The 19,517-nt window shown below is 42.4% G+C and overlaps 1 protein-coding gene across 2 annotated transcripts in view; it reads right to left on the bottom strand.

Annotated features, from left to right (window-relative positions):
• The window catches only part of septin3 (septin 3), a 61,585-nt gene that overhangs the window by 22,691 nt on the left and 19,377 nt on the right, over positions 1–19,517 (bottom strand). For both annotated transcript variants that reach the window (XM_084564219.1, XM_084564220.1), the window contains 2 exons: positions 16,310–16,711; positions 15,633–15,761 (listed from right to left, as the gene is read on the bottom strand). In XM_084564219.1, the coding sequence (XP_084420345.1) occupies positions 15,633–15,761; positions 16,310–16,711 (531 nt within the window). The remainder of the gene's footprint in view (positions 1–15,632; positions 15,762–16,309; positions 16,712–19,517) is intronic.

The following is a 19,517-nucleotide window of genomic DNA, read 5'->3' as shown; positions in this document are numbered from 1 at the left end:
AACCTGTGGAGTTACCCCCCCTGCTGGCCATTAGAAAGAATACTTGTGTCAAGGGGAAATGAGGCACTCAATCAAATAAACAGCAACTGATAAACGGACTTATCAAAAATAACACGTCTCCACGTCTTCAACACACGTGACAAATATAAGCATAAAAAAGAAAAATATACGGCCATTATATCCCTTTTAAGTTCCTAATTGACGAAGCCATTAGTTTGATGCTCACTCCACATCCACATAAACAGCAAAAAAAAAAACTCCACACGATCCTCTTTTTATGTTCTGCAGTTTACTTAAAAAAATAAAGCAATTACACAATTATCCAGTATGAGAAAACAAAAAGGAGAGATAGAGAGAAAAAGGGAGGTCAAAAAACTGTGTGGCTCCACTCCCTGCTGCCTGACCGAAAGACTACTCAGGTAACCACACCCATGGAGATCCTTACGGATATTAATTAACAAAAATAGCATTTAGGCTCCTACATTACCAGCCTCTAATTGTTATCAATGTCCTTGAAACAATTGCTTAAAAAGTGTCAAAAAATGTCAAAAAATTGCAAGTGTCAAAAGTCTCCACGATTCTTCCAAGTGGCCAGGAATTTCTGGGTGACATGTCATCCACAATCAACACCACGTCGCCAACACAGAAGTTTCTTCCAGGTGAAGACCATCGCTGATGTTCTTGGAGCTGTGTCAGGTATTCTTTGCACCAGCATTTCCAGAGGACATCCGCAAGGTACTGCACCTGTCTCCATCTGCAACTGAAGTATTGGTCATCTTTATGAAAAATTCCTGGTGGTAATTTGGGTTTGACCTTGAGCAACAACAGGTGGTTGGGTGTTAGGGCCTGTAGATTATTGAGGTCTGATGATGCCTTTGTGATAGGCCTGCTGTTTATGACTGCCTCAGCTTCACAAAGTAAGGTATGGAGACAATCTTCATCCAACAGTTGCTCCTTTACTGTGATGTTCAGGATTTTCCTCCCTAAACGAATTAACTGCTCCCTCCATGTTGAGAACCTGCTGGAGGACTGAAATGCCACTAAACACCTCTCTGTTGCAAGTGTTTATCGATCTTGGTGTTCCATGCTTTGATCAATTTCCTCATTTCACTGTCAGCTGACCGGAAATTGGTTCCATTATATGAAAATATCTCTCTGACTTGTCCTCTTCTGGCAAGGAATCTTCTGATTGCGTTGAGACATACATCAGTGTCGAGTGAAGATGCAATTTCCAGATGAATGGCTTGTATAGCAAGACGTGAAGATAACGCTGTATCTCTTTACTTGTCCTCTTCCCCTTTTCACTAGGAATGGACCGAAGTAATCAATGCCGACTCTTGTGAAAGGAGGCTCATCTGGCAGGACCCTGCATATTGGAAGATCTGCCTTCTGAACCCTCTGAACCTTCTGATGGCTCCAGGGATCCAGAATCATGCTTTCTCTACCTAATGCATTTAGTTCCTTTCTCTTTTCTTTCAGTAAAACCTTGAGTTTCAGAAACCAGGCTACAGCACGCTTCAACGCTGTCCAGGAAGAGTAGTGGTTCATCCACTGGTCCATGGAATCTTTGGGGTCTTGCACCTGAATGACATGCACTTGAATCACTCTTTTGACCTCTGGGTCATCAATATCCAGCATGCCAGGATCTGGATTTTTAGGCCATTGGTCTTGTGAGCTGAGCAAGATACTTGGTCCTGAAATCCAGCTCTCATTTTTCAACAACGCTTCCACCGTTCCGATGGATCAAAAATGGAACTAACCACGGAGAAGAGTCCTCTCCTAGTGTGTGGTTGATCTTTGAGGTTGATCTTGAACCTGATCTGATTCGGCACACCACTGGATGCCCAGTGCTCTCTCCATTGGCAGGTTGTCCTCATCTAAGTCCAGGTCTTGAAACCCTTGTGGTCTTTCCTTTTCTGTGATTGAATTAAGCAACTTCCTGCTGTTGCTTGACCATTTTGTCAGTCGAAATCCTCCTTTTGCCAACATGCTCCTCAACTCAGCACACAGGGTAATGGCTGTGTCTTCATCAGAAGCTGACTTAAAACAGTCATCTACATAAATGTTTTTCTTGACTGTTTTAACCGTCTCTTGTCCAAACTCGTCTGCAAAATCTGTTGCACATTTCTGAAGCGCAAAGGTTGCAACACTTGGTGATGATGTTGCACCAAAGATACGAACTAACATCTTATGTTTGACAAGATCCAGCTCGTAGTTCCCATCAGGCCATCACAGAAACCTGTGGAGATCTGTGTCTTCATTGCTTACTTTGACTTGGTGGAACATGGCCCCCACATCAGCCATGACAGCCACCACCTCTTGGTGGAACCTGAGGGCCCCATTAGTGAGTTTGTAAGATCAGGACCCTGCATGAGCTGTTGGTTCAATGATGTTCCGTGAAAGCTCGCTCCGCAGTCAAACACGTCGCGCAACTTTAGCTTGGTTGGATGTCCAGCCTAATATTGTCCTCACGGCGTATGGTCCATTATTCACACTGTTAACCACTTGCAACGGCTCCATCACCTTGGGAACATTTGCTCCTATGAGCAATCCAGCCTCTGCTCAGCTACAGGACTGTCTTTGTGTGAATACCACTCAGAAAGATTGACAAACTGGTTGCCGTCCAAACTGCTGATTTCCAGACCAGTCACAATGTGTGTTCACAACCAATTCATTCCCAATTGTTCGCAATGAGATGCTTACATTGCGTCCATTCAGGTTCAGCTGGTTTGACACACACTGGAATGATCAAAAGAACACAATCTTCTTTACCGGCCATTGTGACACCAAAAGTTTCAGTTGTTTGTACATTTTGAGTAGGCCTATGTGTTATGGTCCACTGCTATGTGCTTTGAGTAATGTGCCAATATGTTGACAGAAATGCCTGGAGCTGAACCCCAACTCAGCCCCACTGCTGAGGATGAGCCTCTGTCAACTGACCCTGCTAACTGGCCCTCACCTCTGACTGACAGGATTCGGACTGAGCTGGTTAGATGAGGACCGAGTAAGTTGCCACCTGACTTTGTTTTCCCTAGGAATGAGAGTGATGGGAGAAGTTGCCATCACCAATATTTTAAGGAGACATTAGTATTTGTATATTGTTTTTAATATTATCGTTTGTTTTATAAATCTGATTGTACATATTTTTGCCACATAATTCAGACTTACTGTTTTGTTCAGAATTGTGTTCATTGTCTTTTGGCAATGTTGGAGGTGGAGATTGTGCACCTTAAAAAGTGTGTTTCCTGTTGTAATTGCATTAGTTGAATAACTGAATTCTCTTAAGTGTGATTTTCAAATATTCTGTAAAGCATTTGTGCAATTGAGAAATATAAGTTTCTGTTTCACTTATATTGTTATAGTAAAACATGGCTGTTTGTGCAAAATTTTGTGTTTCGCGTAGAATGTAGAACCGCCACTGAGGATTTATATTCCAGTGAGTCACCCTTGACTGTTGGGATGGTGAGATCATGAAGCAGAGATGCTTTGTGACTCTTCACAAGATGCTCTGTGAAGTTGGCTTGCTGAGAGATGGCTTGACAAAGCCCATCAAGCACTGGTCCCTGTTGGTCTTTAATTTCAGTCTTTGATGCCGATGTAGCCAATTGATTAGTTGCTGCTGGAGCATTTTGTTTAATCCTGGGTATTTGTAAGGTGGGTCGTGATGGTTGTTCCTTCTCATCAGCTTTATTGATGCAACTATCTTCTTGTGTGCTTTTCCTATTTATGTATGTCTATTTCACATCAGACTCAGCCAGCGCAGCTTGCATTGCATGCATTTCCTTTCTAGCCTTCATTGCAGCTTCTATCCTCTTTCGCTGGGCCTCAAACTCTGCCTCTCGCTGTCTTTCTTCAGCTTGCAGTTGAGCGTCCCTGTGTATTTTTTCTGCATGCCAGTCTGCTTCTTCCTGCTCTATAGCCAATTTCTCTTTTAAAGCTGCTGCCTTCACCATTAATGATGCCCGCTCCATTTCCCCCTTTAATCTGACGGAAGAAGATGACGAAAGCAAGCTTCCACATTGAGATGCAGCCTTACTTTGACATCTAGTGCTCCCTTTTGTTGATGTAGGCCTACCATCTGCAGGTGTTATCTGTCTATCACACTCTTCAGCCTGCTCGACACGTTTCAAAACATCTTTCATCCATTCCTCACATTTCCAGAAGAAGTCATCCATTTATTTATCCTTTGGATCAAACGAGCTCCTTCGATCATCCACAAATTCCTCCTCATCCATTAATTTCTGAAGATCAGAATTGAGGTCCAAAAATTCCTGCTGCAAGCCACTAAAGTCAACACGAAGCTTCTTTTTTACTGTGTCAACATTTTTAGACTAGATTAGATTCAACTTTATTGTCATTACACATGTACAGGTACAGATCAACGAAATGCAGTTTAGCATCTTACCAGAAGTGCAATAGGCAGTAAGTACACGTGGCATAAATATTGCAGTACGGTACAGGTTGTTTTTACAGCATATGGACAATATTTACAGATCAAACCTATGTACAGGTGAGACCATATATACAGGTGAATGAGCAAGATATACATAATGATTGAATGAGGTACTATGAACATATTATACAGATGGATTTGTTAGTTAAATGTGAGTAGACTATAAACAGGAACTGTAACATAACATAATTTACAATAAAGGAGATGGGCAGATGATAAATTAGGCGATACAAAAACAGATAAAGTGACCAATCTACAGTAAACAATAAGCAGTAGCTACCTAATGTTACTAAACTAGGGCAATATTCAGTATATAGTACTGTGCAAACAGACTGTTTAAAGTGTGCATGTGCAGAGCAGTCCAATAGTGCAGTGGTGATGGTGTAAAAGTCTTAGGTCAGCAGGGGGAAGTGGGGGGCAGAGGTCAGCGGGGGTTCGAGTTCAATAAGGTCACAGATCTGGGGAAAAAGCTATTCCTCAGTCTGCTGGTCCTTGTCCGGAGGCTTCTGAAACGCCTGCCTGAGGGCAGGAGGGAAAATAGTCCATATGCCGGGTGGGAGGAGTCTTTCAGAATGCTGCGAGCACGACGCAGGCAGCGCTTCTTCAGGATGTCCTCAATGGCAGGGAGTTCCTGTGATGCGCTGGGCAGTTTTCACTACGCGCTGCAGGAAACCAATCACGGTGGTGTCGTCTGCGAACTTGGATGATGGAGTTGGATCCATGCACAGGTCTGCAGTCGTGGGTGAAGAGGGAGTACAGAAAGGGGCTCAGCACACAGTCTTGTGGCACACCGGTGTTGAGTGTGACAGTGATGGAGCAGATGTGGCCTGACCTTAAGTGCTGTGGTCTGTTGGTCAGAAAGTCCATGATCCAGTTGCAGAGAGAGGTGTTGGTGCCCAGGGCTCCAAGTTTGGTGATTAACTTGGAGGGGATGACAGCATTGAATGCTGAGCTGAAGTCAGCAAACAGCAATCATGCATTAGGTGTAATTGTTGTCCAGGTGTGAGAGCACAGAGTGCAGAGCTGTGGAGACTGCATCGTCTATGCTTCTGTTGCTGCAGTAGGCGAATTGGTGTGGGTTCAGTGTGGGAGGGAGGAAGTCCTTCAGGTATGCCAGGACCAGTCGTTCAAAGCACTTCATGATAATGGGTGTGAGTGCTATGGGGTAGTAGTCGTTGAGGCACGTCGGGTTGGAGTGTTTTGGCACTGGCACAATGGATGTAGCTTTGAAACATGTTGGCACAGCTGCTTGGGCGAGGGACAGGTTGAAAATGTCCATAAAGATCCCGGTGAGCTGCTCCGCACATGCTCTGAGCACACGTCCTGGGATGCCATCTGGTCCAGCAGCCTTGCGTGCGTTGATCCGGCTCAGTGCCGTGTTGACATCAGTGGAAGAGAGTATGAGGGGCTGGTGGTCTGCAGGGAGTGTTGTCTTGCTGGCACTGTATCCGCTGTTCCTCTCAAAGCGAGCGTAGAAGTTGTTAAGCTTGTTCAGGAAGGAGATGTCCGTGGCTGTGGGGGTGGGGTTGCTGGGCTTGTAGTCAGTGATGGCCTGTAAGCCTTGCCACATGCGTCTGGGGTCGGAGTTGGAGAAGTGACTCTCTATCCTCAGCTTGTAGCAGTGCTTGGCCTTTTTGATGCCCCTCCTCAGGTTTGCCCTGGATGTGCTGTAGGCCTGTGTATCCCCTGATCAGAAGGCAGTGCTACGAGCCTTCAGCAGGAGCCGCACCTCCTTGTTCATCCATGGCTCCTGGTTGGGGTACATGGTGATCTGCTTCTCTGTCGTGACGTCATCGATGATGGTGGTGATGTAGTCCATAACAGAGGAGGCATAGTTTCAATGTCCAAGTGTGAGCCACAGGTGGCCTGAGAAGCAAACATACTCCAGTCCGTGTGTTGGAACCTGTCCTGGAGTACAGAGTCTGTCTCCGCTGGCCACACCTTGATGGTCCTCGCTGATCGCCTGACACTGTTGATGAGCACCATCTTCCATTAATTGCTCAATATGCCTCGTCAAGCTAGTTAACTGAGATAGCTTGCGCCTGCGTGCCTGGATCCGTCTAGCCTTGTGTTCTTCTACAGCCTTCTCAGTCATTTTTATTGTCCGTTTTCCAATGTCTTGTTCATCGATGGCAAGCCAATATTTCCAACTTTAATCTGTAAAAATGTAAAAAAATCCTTTTATTTTTTCCTCTTTCCTTGGCGTCAATTAACGATCCATCACCAGGCAGGGCAACCTCCCTCTTGCAGCTTATTGCTTTTCTTTTCCAAAAGTCATCGTGATATTTCCTTCTTCTGTCCTCCGTTTCCACGCGGGCTGTTCCACGTTCAGTTAATCCGTGAAGAGCTAGTTTTTTGACTAACGTAAGTTCCTAATCGATGATTAGTTTGACGCTTCCTCCATATCCACGTAAACAGCAAAAAAAAAAAAAACTGCACACGATCCTCTTTTTATGTTTCGCAGTTTACTTAAAAAAAATAAATAAAGCAATTATACAAACAATCATCCAGCATGAGAAAACAAAAAGTGTGTAGCTCCACTCCCCGCTGCCTGACCGAAAGACTACTCAGGTATCCACACCCATGGAGATCCTTATGCATATTAATTGACAAAAATAGCATTTAGGCTCCTTTTTAGTAAGAGTGCCGTCATCTTGCCGTACTATACCCCAAGTTGTCACAGGGTTAGGGCTTGCAATAGCGGTAGACAGTAATAGAGAGAAGACAGAGATAGCAAAAGATGGATAGTTTCACTCAGACAGTGAAAGATATACTTAGTAAAAAACACGCAGTGACATATAATGATCATGAAATATTGACATAGCAAAAGACAGTCAAAGATGGAGCCAGAGGAGCAACAGGACATTGGAAGACAAACGGGAGGTCTTTATTGCCCCTGGATGTAATAATGATTTTTACAGGATTAAGGCCAAGGGAAAAATAGTTCATTTTCATAAACTGCCCCTGAAACGGACAACAGTACTGATGCACTGGCTAGCAGCACTGAAGAGAAAGAGCCCTCCGATGGCACTGTGTCCAATAAATTTCCACATGAGTAATATCTCTCCAAACAGCAGCACATGAACACCTGTTTTCTAATTTTCAACCCAGCAGACAGGCACACGTCCCCAAGCCTAAACATTACCACAGCTATACAGCAGCCATATGATCATCATAAACATTTGAACCTGAAAATATTCACAAAAAAGTCATGTCAATCCTGACAACAATTACTCAGCCAGAGCAGATGCAACTGAAGAAACCGCAGAACAAATATTTCTTACCATGACTCCACGTTTTCCAAGGCAGTGCCACAACTCCACACATTTGATAATCCACAGATATTATCCTCAGTTCTGTTATCATCCCCAACGTCATCCTGTTCCTTCCGTTTGCAACGTGCTGTACATCTAACTATTACAACCGAGTGCTGTCCGCCTATCCAAGAAATTCGTGCAGTTCTTTTTAATCACCCCGGAATTGAATTACGATCAGGTAAACATTTTGCATTGGACATTATCAACTATGCCGGTTCACTGGTTTTATTCATGACCATCATGTCAATAACACCAGCAAATCAAAATTCTAAATTCTAAACAAATGATAGCTGCAGTAGTACAAGTAACATTTATGCATATCGCATTTGTTGACTATGTGATATTTTCTTAGGGGTCCATGTAACGACGTTGCAGGATCCCTATTGATTTTGTCGCGATTTTTAGTATTCTTTTTCACCTTCGTTTATTTCTTTTTCCCTAAAAGTGTCTGCTCAGGACAAACTGCAAAGGCCAAAGGCATCAAAGTTGGTAACTTGGTAGAAGTCCTAGCATGTCACTTTGCCAAGGTGTCAATACACATACAGCTAGGTGGCGCTACAATAAGCCAATTTACGTTTTGGCTCATATCTCGACAACAGTGTGCCTTAGAAACAAAATTCTCCCTCTGATTCCTTACATAGTCCTGGTTCTAATGGACTAGGCCATGCCCATTTCCGCCTGCCATTTTTTCCCAACATTTTGAAAAAAATGCACCTCAAAGCAATATCAAATCGTCCTAGCCCGTTCATCCAATTCTCACCAAACTTGAAATGTATCATTTATAGACAAAGATAATGAAAAGTTCTCAAAACAACTTTAGCAGGGTTATTGATTATTAGTTATTATTGATTACAAGTTAATGACTAATTAATTTTTACAGCGTGGCACAGTATAACTCCAAAGCTAATATTTTGTGAAGTATGTACCCAAACTTAATCAAACTTCATGTCATTGATAATAACATGATTCTGTACAAGCACCCCAAATTTTGTGACCCTTTGTCTCTTGGGAGAGCTATACAAGCAACATTTCAATATCTCAAAAACTACAATAGCTAACATCATGAAATTTGGCATACACAATCTGTACAATATTGTGTAGACGCCCATCAAGTTGCGTGACATTACGTCTACAGGGGGCGCTACAGGCGACATGCAAACATTTCATATGACTTTAAGGCCTATAACTTTTGAAGTATTCACCCAATCCTTATGAAACTTAGAAACCGTCATTATAATATGCTCGCGTACAATCATGCCAGTTTCGTGAAATTCAGCAGGGGGCGCTACAACCACTACATGTTTATATGTCACAAACCACCACAGTAAACTAATTGATATTTGACAATGACAATCTGTGGATGACTTCTTACAAGCCCACCAAGTTTTGTGCAATGTGGTCTATAGGAGCCACTACTGGTGACTTGGCCACGGCATGGACCCCTTTATGATCGCTCGCGATCATCGAGTTATGATTTTTCTATTTCTGCTTAGCTAAAAGTGTCTGCCCAGGACGAAGTGCAACGGCGAAAGTCATCAAACCTGCTAACTTGGTAGAAGTCCTAGCATTTCACTTTTCCAAGGTGTCAATACACATGCCTACACCTAGGTGGCACTATAAAAAGACAATTTACGTTTTGGCTCATATCTCAAGAGCTGTGTGCCCTAGAAACAAAATTCTTTCTCCCCTTGACTCCTTATATAGCCCTGGTTCTAATGGACTACGCCATGGCCATTTCCGCCTGCCATTTTTTTCCGCCATTTTGAAAACATTGGGGACGCTACTGTTGACGTGTAAATATTTGATTATGCCTCTGCGTCCCATTCGGGGATGACTTGGCCAAGGCATGGAACCCTTTATGATGCTAGGACATAGTAAACTTTGTCTGGAAACATCCTAATTTGGATTAGCACATTGACAAGGCATCAGAAAATTGTGCAACAGCAAAATTTCCTTCCAGATGATCAAGGAACACATATATGTGGTTCTTAATTATAAGCAAGACGGCAAACAGACACTCAAAGTGAAGGCTGTTACATAATCCGTGAGAAGCGAGAAGTTTGTTCGTTCTTGCAGCTTGTTCACAACACATCGACTGTGCAGAACTTTTTTTTGTGTCGTCTTCAGAAACTATTCTGTGATTGGTCAGAAATTGGAGTGGGTGTGGTTAATGCAGAAAAGCAGAAATGCTAGAGGCCATTCTGTGAGCTCCCAGATGCTAATATTAGCAGAGAGACTGCTAATCTCTCCTGGGTAGAGATCGGCATGCTGTGTGTGGGTGCATGCTGAATGAACGGTGTGATCCGACAGATACGGTCATCAAAACAACTGACGACATCCGAAAATAATAAGAAAATTGCCTCTCATCATCTATCTCTAGGCCTGTCATGATAACAAATTTTGCTGGACGATGTATTGTCCCACAATTTATTGCCGATAAACAATATTATTGTCAACATTATTTTGAGCCCATTTTTTCACTAATGTGATGATAATATGGCATAATAATGCAAGTACACCCTTTCAAAAGCAATAAACTTTTATTTCTCAAAAGTATTTAAAATTGTAATTGGGACTTCCGGGTCAAGCCATATGGTGGTAAGACGCACGTTGTCCGAGCTCCGCACCTTTTCGGTTTAGCTTATTCATAAAATACCTTTCATCGTCACATAGTGCTTCATCCTGAAACAGTTACTTTGCTTTAAAACAGAACTCGTGAAGCAAAATGAGTAAAGCAGGAAAATCAGGCGGTAAAGCCGAAAAGCAGCAGAGTGCTAAAGTCTGTAGCAGTATGGCGGAAGACCCTGTAGCACCACTAACGACGGAGACGCTTGTCCTAGAACCTGAAAAGCTGAGGAGGAATATGACCGGCGAACTCACAGCTTTACTAAATAGCTCCCTGGAACCTATCCAGTCGTCGGTCGAATCGTTCCAGCTGAGCTTGGTGGCACAAACTTCTACTATCAGAGAGATGGAGACTAGCTTATCAGACCACAGCGACAGGATAACGCAACTAGAACTAGACGTGAGCGGGCTCCAGTCACGGTGGTGAAAGAGAATACAGAGCTCAAAGCGAAGGTGGAGGACTTGGAGTCCTGCTCAAAACGCCAAAATGTCCGTGTGCTGGGACTCCCGGAGAACGTGGAGGGAAAGGATGCTAGAGTCTATATGGCCGAGCTGTTCGCTGACCTGCTTGGGGACCTGCTCTCTGGACCACCGCAGCCTGCAGCCGAAACCCCGACAGGATGATCCTCCACGTCCGATTATTGTCAGGTTTCATCGCTACATGGAGAAAGAGGCTGTTCTAAGGTGGGCAAAGTCACACAAGGACTCTTCTTACAACGGCCACAGAATCAAAATCTTCGAGGATTTCAGCGCAGCGGTGGCGAGGATGCGACTTGTTTTGTCGTGTTTTTTTTTTTTTGTCTGTCTGTTGGCTTTTGTTTTCTTTCTTCTCTCCTCTTTCTCTACCTTTGGGTCCCAAACTACTGGTTTTACACTCAGTCTTATCTACCTTGTGTATCATAAATGACAAGTGCTTCTGTAATGCCAGGGGGTATAGCTGGACATAAAATTAACATTATTACTTGGAATCTACGGGGTTTGGGGGGACAGATAAAGTGTTCCAGAGTTTTCTCACACTTCAAGTATCTCTCCACTGATATTGCTTTTTTTCACAAATATATGACTCTTCCCAGAAACTGACTGCAGACCCAACAAACATAAATTTGGAGTTCTCTTCGTTTTATTCTAACCTTTACAAATCAGAACCTCCCCCTGACACCTCAGTCATGGAATCATCCCTTAATAACTTAGATATACCATCTGTAAGTAGAGAAACAGCAGAAAATTTGGATAAACCACTAAGTCTACAGGAAATCACTTCTTGCATTTCTTTGATGCAGAATAACAAAAGCCCCGGCCCAGATGGTTTCTCGGCTGAGTTTTTTAAGAAGTTTGCTGCACAGCTTGCTCCTTTATTATTAGATGTTTTCAATGATTCATTAGAACGGGGAGTTTTGCCACCAACATTGAACGAGGCGCTGATATCTCTAATACTAAAGAAGGATAAGGACCCCAACCTATGTAGTAGCTATAGACCAATTAGCTTGCTTAACAATGACGTCAAGTTGTTGGCAAAGATACTGGCATGCCAACTTGAGACCTGCCTCCCTGATATTATATCAGAGGACCAAACAGGCTTCATTTTGGGCCGTCAACTGTCATCTAGTGTACGTAGACTTCTAAATGTGATTCTGACTCCCTCTGCTTCTCCAAATCCTGAGATGGTTATTTCGCTTGATGCGGAGAAGGTATTCGATCGGGTGGAATGGCAATACTTGTTTACAACCCTCCAAAAATTTGGATTCGGCCCTAAGTTCGTCTCATGGATTCGTCTTCTCTACTCTGCTCCAGTGGCAAGAGTTAAAACAAATTCAGAAATCTCGCCTCCTTTTCCTCACTCGCGTGGCACACGCCAAGGATGCCCCCTTTCACCATTGCTCTTTGCACGCGCTATAGAGCCTCTGTCTATAGCCCTGAGAGGGTCCACATTATTCTCAGGTATAATCAGAGGAGGTATCGAACACAGAGTAGCACTATATGCTGATGATCTATTATTATATGTTCAAGACCCAGTAAATTGTGTTGACGGAATAGTAAATCTGTTAGAGGCCTGCGGAGTATTTTCTGGTTATAAACTGAATATCACAAGGAGTGTATGTTTTCCTGTTAACCAGTTAGCGAAATTGATTTCTCCTGACGCACTACCCTTCCATTTATCTCTTAGTGGCTTTAAATACTTAGGTGTAAACATCTCACACTCCTTTAGCTCACTTTATAAGAATAACTTTGTGGAATTGACTGAGAAGATTAAATCAGACCTTCAGAGATGGAGTGTGCTACCTCTTTCACTGGTGGGTCGTATCGAAACAATTAAAATGAACATATTACCTCGGTTCCTATTTCTCTTTCGGACTCTCCCTATCTTCCTCCCCACATCTTTTTTTAAATCACTTAACGCTACTATACTTTCTTACATCTGGGCAGGCAAGCACCCCAGAATTCAAATATCAATTCTCCAGAGGCCCAAACGTGATGGGGGCCTTGCACTTCCCAATATGCAGTTGTATTATTGGGCTGCTAGCCTCCAAAAGCTTAAAACTTGGTATCATTCCCCTGACACTAACTGGTGCATTATAGAAGCGAGCTCTTGCACTTCATCTCTACCCGCACTGCTTTTTGCTCCACTCACAACGCGCCCTTCTCAGTATACTAATAACCCTGTTGTACTTTCTTCGCTAAAAATCTGGAAACAGTTCAGGCAACATTTTGGATTAAAATCTTCCTCTGTCCTTTCCCCTATTTGCAATAACCACCTCTTTCTACCTTCTTTGCTAGACCCAGCTTTTAAATTATGGAAAAAGAAAGGACTGGTCTCTTTTTGGGATCTTTTCTTAGACAAAATATTTGGTAGTTGGAAAACCTCGTTACTAAATTTGGCTTATCAATTCATGGTCGATTTAGATATTTCCAACTTCGTAGTTTTGTTAAAATTAGTTTTACATCTTTTCCTAAACTACCCGAGGAGACTCTTTTAGATAATATAATGTCTTCATCAGCATCACAAAACAGCATTGGATCAATTTACAACCTTTTACTCTCTTCGCAAGTATCTTCCCTTTTATGGCTAAAGGATACATGGGAAAAAGAGCTTGGGCTGGCGATAGACGAGGACTGGTGGAGAGAGTCATTGCTTAGGATCAGCTCCACTTGCACTTGTCCTTGTATGAGCCTTATTCAGTTTAAGATGGTACACAGGATCCACTACACTAAGGCCAGGCTAAAGAGATTATTTCCTGACATGGACGATTCTTGTATCAGATGTTCTCTTTCCCCTGCAGACCACACACACACGTTTTTCTCCTGCCCTAAGCTCAACTCCTTCTGGTCGTCTTTCTTCAACTCCCTCTCTGTAACCCTGGGCATCCCCCTGACCCCATGTCCTTTAATTGCCACTTTGGTGTGTCTCCTGTGGGCAGGTTTAATAAATATCAAGCTGACCTTGTTGCGTTTGCTGCCCTCATAGCCAAGCGACGCATATTGTTGCATTGGAAGAGTCCTAATCCCCCTGGCACAACCTCTTGGTTAAAAGATTTAATGTCTTTTCTTCATTTAGAAAAAATCAAACATACAGTCAGAGGATCTGTGGAACGATTTCATAGAACATGGGACCCCTTTCTCTCTTATGTTAACTCTAACTTTGATAGACTCTTAAATTTGATCAAAAACCTCTCTTTCTTTTCTGTTTTTGTTCTTGAGTGTTTCATTATTATTGTTATTATTATTTATTATTGTTGTTGTTACTATTATTATTGTCTTTTTTTTTATTCTACTTTTCCTTTTATCTACCACATGAAGTGAACATTGTACACACTAAGACTAGCGTGGATTGGGGGGAGGGGGGTGGTGGGTTGTATTGTTTGTTTTTTTTGTCTATGTCCTTTTACAAAAAGATTTACCTCCAGGGAAAAGAAAATGAGAAAATGTCAGACTTCTTATTTACAGTTGATCTGTGTATTGTCTGTAACATGCTTGGAAGTTTGCACAATAAACATATTTAAAAAAAAAAAAAATAATAAATTGTAATTGGAATATCAAGAACTTTCAAATATCTGAAAATAAATAAAACAAACACAAAAAACAACTGTTTGTCAAATGTATGTAGCATTTCAACTGTATTAAAAGGCTGCATTTCTATTGCAATTTAGCAAACTACATTGTCTGTGAGCGCACACCATTTTGCACTGTTTCATTTAGATTTACTTTGACGACCAAGCGCCTCAGTGAGTGTTGACTGCAATTTTTTTTCCCAGCTGGGAAAACGGGACTGGATGGCTGTGTTTCAGGTCCACATACAAGTTTGTTGTTTTAGCTTTTTTCGTTGCCACTACTTTCAAACAAATACAACATACTGGCTCGTCCGTGTTAATGGGCTCACCTTGTTCATTTGGTTTAAATCCGAAATGTTCCCACACTAAGGCTGTGGCATTCTTCTTTGAAATCATCCCTTCTATTCCTACAAATTTCTATTCGTGTTACCTTACTCTCTACTCCTCACAAGGCTCATTTGCTGCACTCTCTGTGTGTGTATGCTAGCGGCCCCGCCTCCCCCCACTGAGACAAAGAGACTGGATGACTGACAGGAGAGTTCACTCCATTCATTCCCCTATGGAACCAACACGCACAGGTGCTGAGACTGATGCTCAGAGTGAACCCTCTTGTCATCCAGCCTGTTTGGTAGAGAGAGACGAGGAAAACAAACACGCATGCACATGGCAATATATCGTGGCCGGCAAAATTATTGAGTTCGTTTTCATTTATCGTGCGATTAATTGATTTATTGATTATTGTAACAGGCCTATCCATCTCCCACAATGCATAGCGCGTGTGACGTATGTCGTAGTGGAAGGGCCCAATGAGGAGTTCCCCTGAGTCCAGCACTTGAGTTTCTCGTGAAGTATAAATTACCTGGCCAAAATAAACTTTTTTTCTTGTTCTCGCAGCCCTAAGAGCGAGAACAAATTTCTCACTTCTCGCGGACTATGTAACAAGCTTAAGCTAACAATCAAAGTGCCTCTAGGAAGGGCAGAAGTTGGCACGTACATTAATGGCTCTTGCTGGAAAAAAATAGCAAGCTCTCTTGGCAGCTGCAAGGACGCAGTGGTGCACTGTAAGTACACTATGTGTGTTGTTTAAGAAGATGATCAAAGATAATTTATTTTCTTTATCAAATTAAATGCAATTTAAACTTTCAATTAAATGCTCTAAAGAAAGAGCAGGATTTATCTTTCTGTACTCACCATGAGACACTGACTTTATCTCCACAGTTTTCGGGATCTTTTCATCGCGGGCCCATCCAGCACTTCTCCTGCTCACCTGGGACTTGAATAAGGTGTTCACTAGAGTTGACTTTCCGAGACCACTGTGACCTGTTATAAGAGTAATGAAAAACATCAGTCAGCAGGAAAAGAGTTCAAGTGAAATTATTGAACATTCTATCGAACGTATTTTCTATTGATATCGATCACGTGTCTATCGCGATATATATCATGTGATTAATCAAGATTAATTAATTACGAAGCCTCTAATTAATTAGAAAATTTTTATTTATTTTTTTAATCGAGTCCCACCCCTAATTTTTAGTTAAATCATTTAATTTCATTGTTTATATGTAGCTACTGGGGCCACAGTCAGTTGTTGTTGTCATTGGGGAGAAAAAGTTAGCCTAAATATATTGATCTGCTTGATGTATGTATCCACGGTGTGTATTCTCTGTTTAGCTTGTTTGAACTGAATATTAATTAAAAATGAATGACAATTAAATGCAATTGAATATGTAATTATTATCATTTAAAAAAATTAAAGTGACGGGTAAAAATAGATTACGACAGGATTTTTATGACCCTGTCAGTCAAAATGAACCTATCGCAACCTCTGGGTACAATGTAAGGATTTTAACTACTACAATAAAACTCACCGACGACCATGATATTGAACTCAAAGCCTGTCTTCATGGTCTTCTTCCTCATCTGCTCAATGATGGTGTCAATGCCAATGTACCCCAGCAGAGTGGATCCCCCACTGGAGCTATGGGAGCCGCCATGGCCATGACCTCCGCTGTGTGCTGCAGTGTGACTCCCACCGTGGCCAACGCCATGGCTAATGCCATGACTCACACCATGAGTTCCCCCATGACTCGGTCCATGACTTCCGATGGGAACTGGAATGCCGCTTGCAGGGGGAGCAGAGGCGCCACCTCCTCCGACACCCAGGCCCTGGGGTGGAAAGGGACTAGAAGGAGAAGGAGCTCCCACATTTGGAGGCTTGGCGGGGACGGCTGGTTTGGGTCTAACCTCTGGAGGAACTATGTCTGACATGTCTATAGAAGAGAGAAGGGAAAACATTGACAAAATGATTAAGAAGTAGGCCACTGGAGCTATTCCTCTCTTTTCCTGTTCTACATTTAAGACATGGGTTTTTGCACACGACACACATATTATAGCAGAGAAAGACCTACAGATGTATTTTAAGTAATTATTCTGTCCACCAAAGAGGGCAGATGTGTTTCTTTAATAAATACACAATGTACTTCAAAATACCCTATCCTTAGCAGGGTATTGTACATGATAATCTTAAATATGAAGGTATGTTTAGGGTAATTTTCAAGCAAAAATCATATTGAATCACAGCTTCTTGGGTGCGGTTAATACATGGTTTTAGTCACTTAACATAATAAACTGAATATTTTGTGTTGAGAGTAGAGTTTTGGGCAGTCAGTCAAACAAAATAATCAGACTCTGGAATCAAACATTTCTCAAACGTATATGATATTTTAAAGACCAAGGAAGTGGACTGGTAATTAACAATAATCTTAAATTGTAGGAAACCACAGATGAAATTCTTATCATCTTGTATAGGGGTGGCAGCAAATACTTTGGGAAGACCTCTCTGCACAGCTTTGACACCACAAGACTTAAGCAAGAAAATATGTTCTGTGAACTGTGGTTTTCAGTGAAGCAAGCAGCACACACAGGCAGATGGTAACGTAACAGCCGTGAAGCTGAGCCAAGATGCTGATAACTTCAGCCCTCCAGGGTACATGTACAGCCTGCTGCATACTGCAAGCCAGCCACAGTGGTACATACAGGTCATACAGTTCACAGAGGCAGCTCTGGCTGTCTCTCTGTCCTTTTCTCTGTCTGATTCACAACACTCAGTGGTCAGGCAGCCCAGTCCTCCCTCTCTGTCTTCACACACACACAGCTCATTATCTCAGCACGAATTCTGAGCTAAATACACACGTCAAGACTGAACATTCACACTAGTGCATTAATTATAAGAGCAAGAGGGTGTTAGCATATCAAATAATATAAACTATTGCTTATATTTGTTGCTATACAGTACACAGGTTAGCTCCACCACAGTCTGTCGACCCCATTGTCTCTCTCCAGTCATGCTGGATAATAACGGCTTGCTGCGTTAGCTAGCTGCTAGCTACAGTCTGCAGTTGGTCCGCTCGTTCGGCGTCACACTCACCAGTTTCCGTTCAGTTGACCTGCAAATCACTGCTCGACGAGAATACGGGCTTTTCTCGCTGCTTTACAATGAGCTCTGGATCAAAGCACTAATAACGTACATCCACCAACAGAGATAATGATAAAAGTAGCGGTCATGTGATGAGCTCGGGTACCTCTACTCTCCTTCCCTCTGGTCGTAAGCCCCCTCCTTTTCCGTTACCAAGGAGACAAGAGGAGAGGGAGTGGGGAGATGCAGCGCACATGCGCAATATGAACTCAACTAAAGAGACATTTTTTTGGTACAGTGTCTTCTGTCAGTGATATGGACTATTTATAGAGAACAGATTGGACTGGATTATAATTAGATTTAAAAACAACGGATACAATTCAACAGTAGACCTAATTCAGTGACAAATTCTAAACAAATTCTCATGTATGGTGAAACATAGGAGTAGAAGATTATCATATCAAGCATTGGTGAAAGAAGGAGCCATTCATTCATTCATTCATCTTCTGTAACTGCTTGTTCCTGTTAAGGGTCATGGGGTCTGCTGGAGCTTATCCCAGCTGTCATCGGGCTAGAGGTGGGGTACACCTAGGTCGCCAATCTATTGCACGGCCAACACAGAGAGACAGACAACCATTTAAAACTCACACTCACACCTACGGCCAATTTAGACTCACCAATTAACCTACCAAGCTGTCTTTGGACGGTAGGAGGAAGCAGTCTCTGGCATTATATTATATTATATTATATTATATTATATTATCATTGTACATGTTTAAGTACAAGGTAACGAAATGCAGTTAGCATCTAACCAGATATGCAAGACATGTAACAAAAAGTACGGGTCACTCGTCAAGACAATAGAACCTGCGATTCGAAGTGCGAAGTTTCTTAATATAATTAAGAAATACATATGAAGTATCAATGAAAAAACATTACACTTATGACAAAATTATTGTTATGCACCTGTCATCCTGTAACTTTAATTTTTACTTCTCTCATATATGCTGTCTGCATCTGCTTATGTGACCTTTTAGCCAACTTGAGTTCATAACCAAAATAAATTCATAACAAGTCCATCAAAAGTTCGGCATAAGTTTCACTATAAGTAAACCATAAGTTCACTGTAAGTTCATTAAAAGTTCATGATAGGTGAAACTCTGTATTGAACTGTCCAGGTGCAACCGTTCTGCATTTTAAGCGCACCACAGCGCTCATGCTTTTTCCTGTCCTTCTCACTTCCTTTTTGTGCAAAATAAGATGTAAGTAGGTGAAAGTACTTTTCCACCAGCTTCACATAGCTATACTAGCACGGAACCAACACAAGCATGGATTATAAAACATGTTGTAACCCCACATATTGTGTAACATTCATTCCTGGGTGCTGGGCTGTTCTTAAGTAGAACAACACTTCCTGGCTGAATGTTTTGCTGGGTGGACTGCCACTTCTGGCAAACTTGCAGTGTTGGGAAGAACTGCTTTCTCCAGCAGACCCAGAAAGTGGTGGACAGGTGCTGAACCTGTCGCCACAGGGACTTATAGAGGTCAACAACTCCAAACTCACCAGTTGGAGCAGGAAGAATGTTTATCTTTTGTATGATAAGAGCTGCTGGCGTGAGTATGAGTTGGTCATCAGGGTCGTTGTCACTGAACAAGTGGCC

The sequence above is a fragment of the Chelon labrosus genome (genome assembly GCF_963514085.1).
Source record: "Chelon labrosus genome assembly, chromosome: 2".
Classification (NCBI taxonomy): Eukaryota; Metazoa; Chordata; class Actinopteri; order Mugiliformes; family Mugilidae; genus Chelon; species Chelon labrosus.
This window is presented reverse-complemented; position numbering and strand designations above follow the sequence as displayed.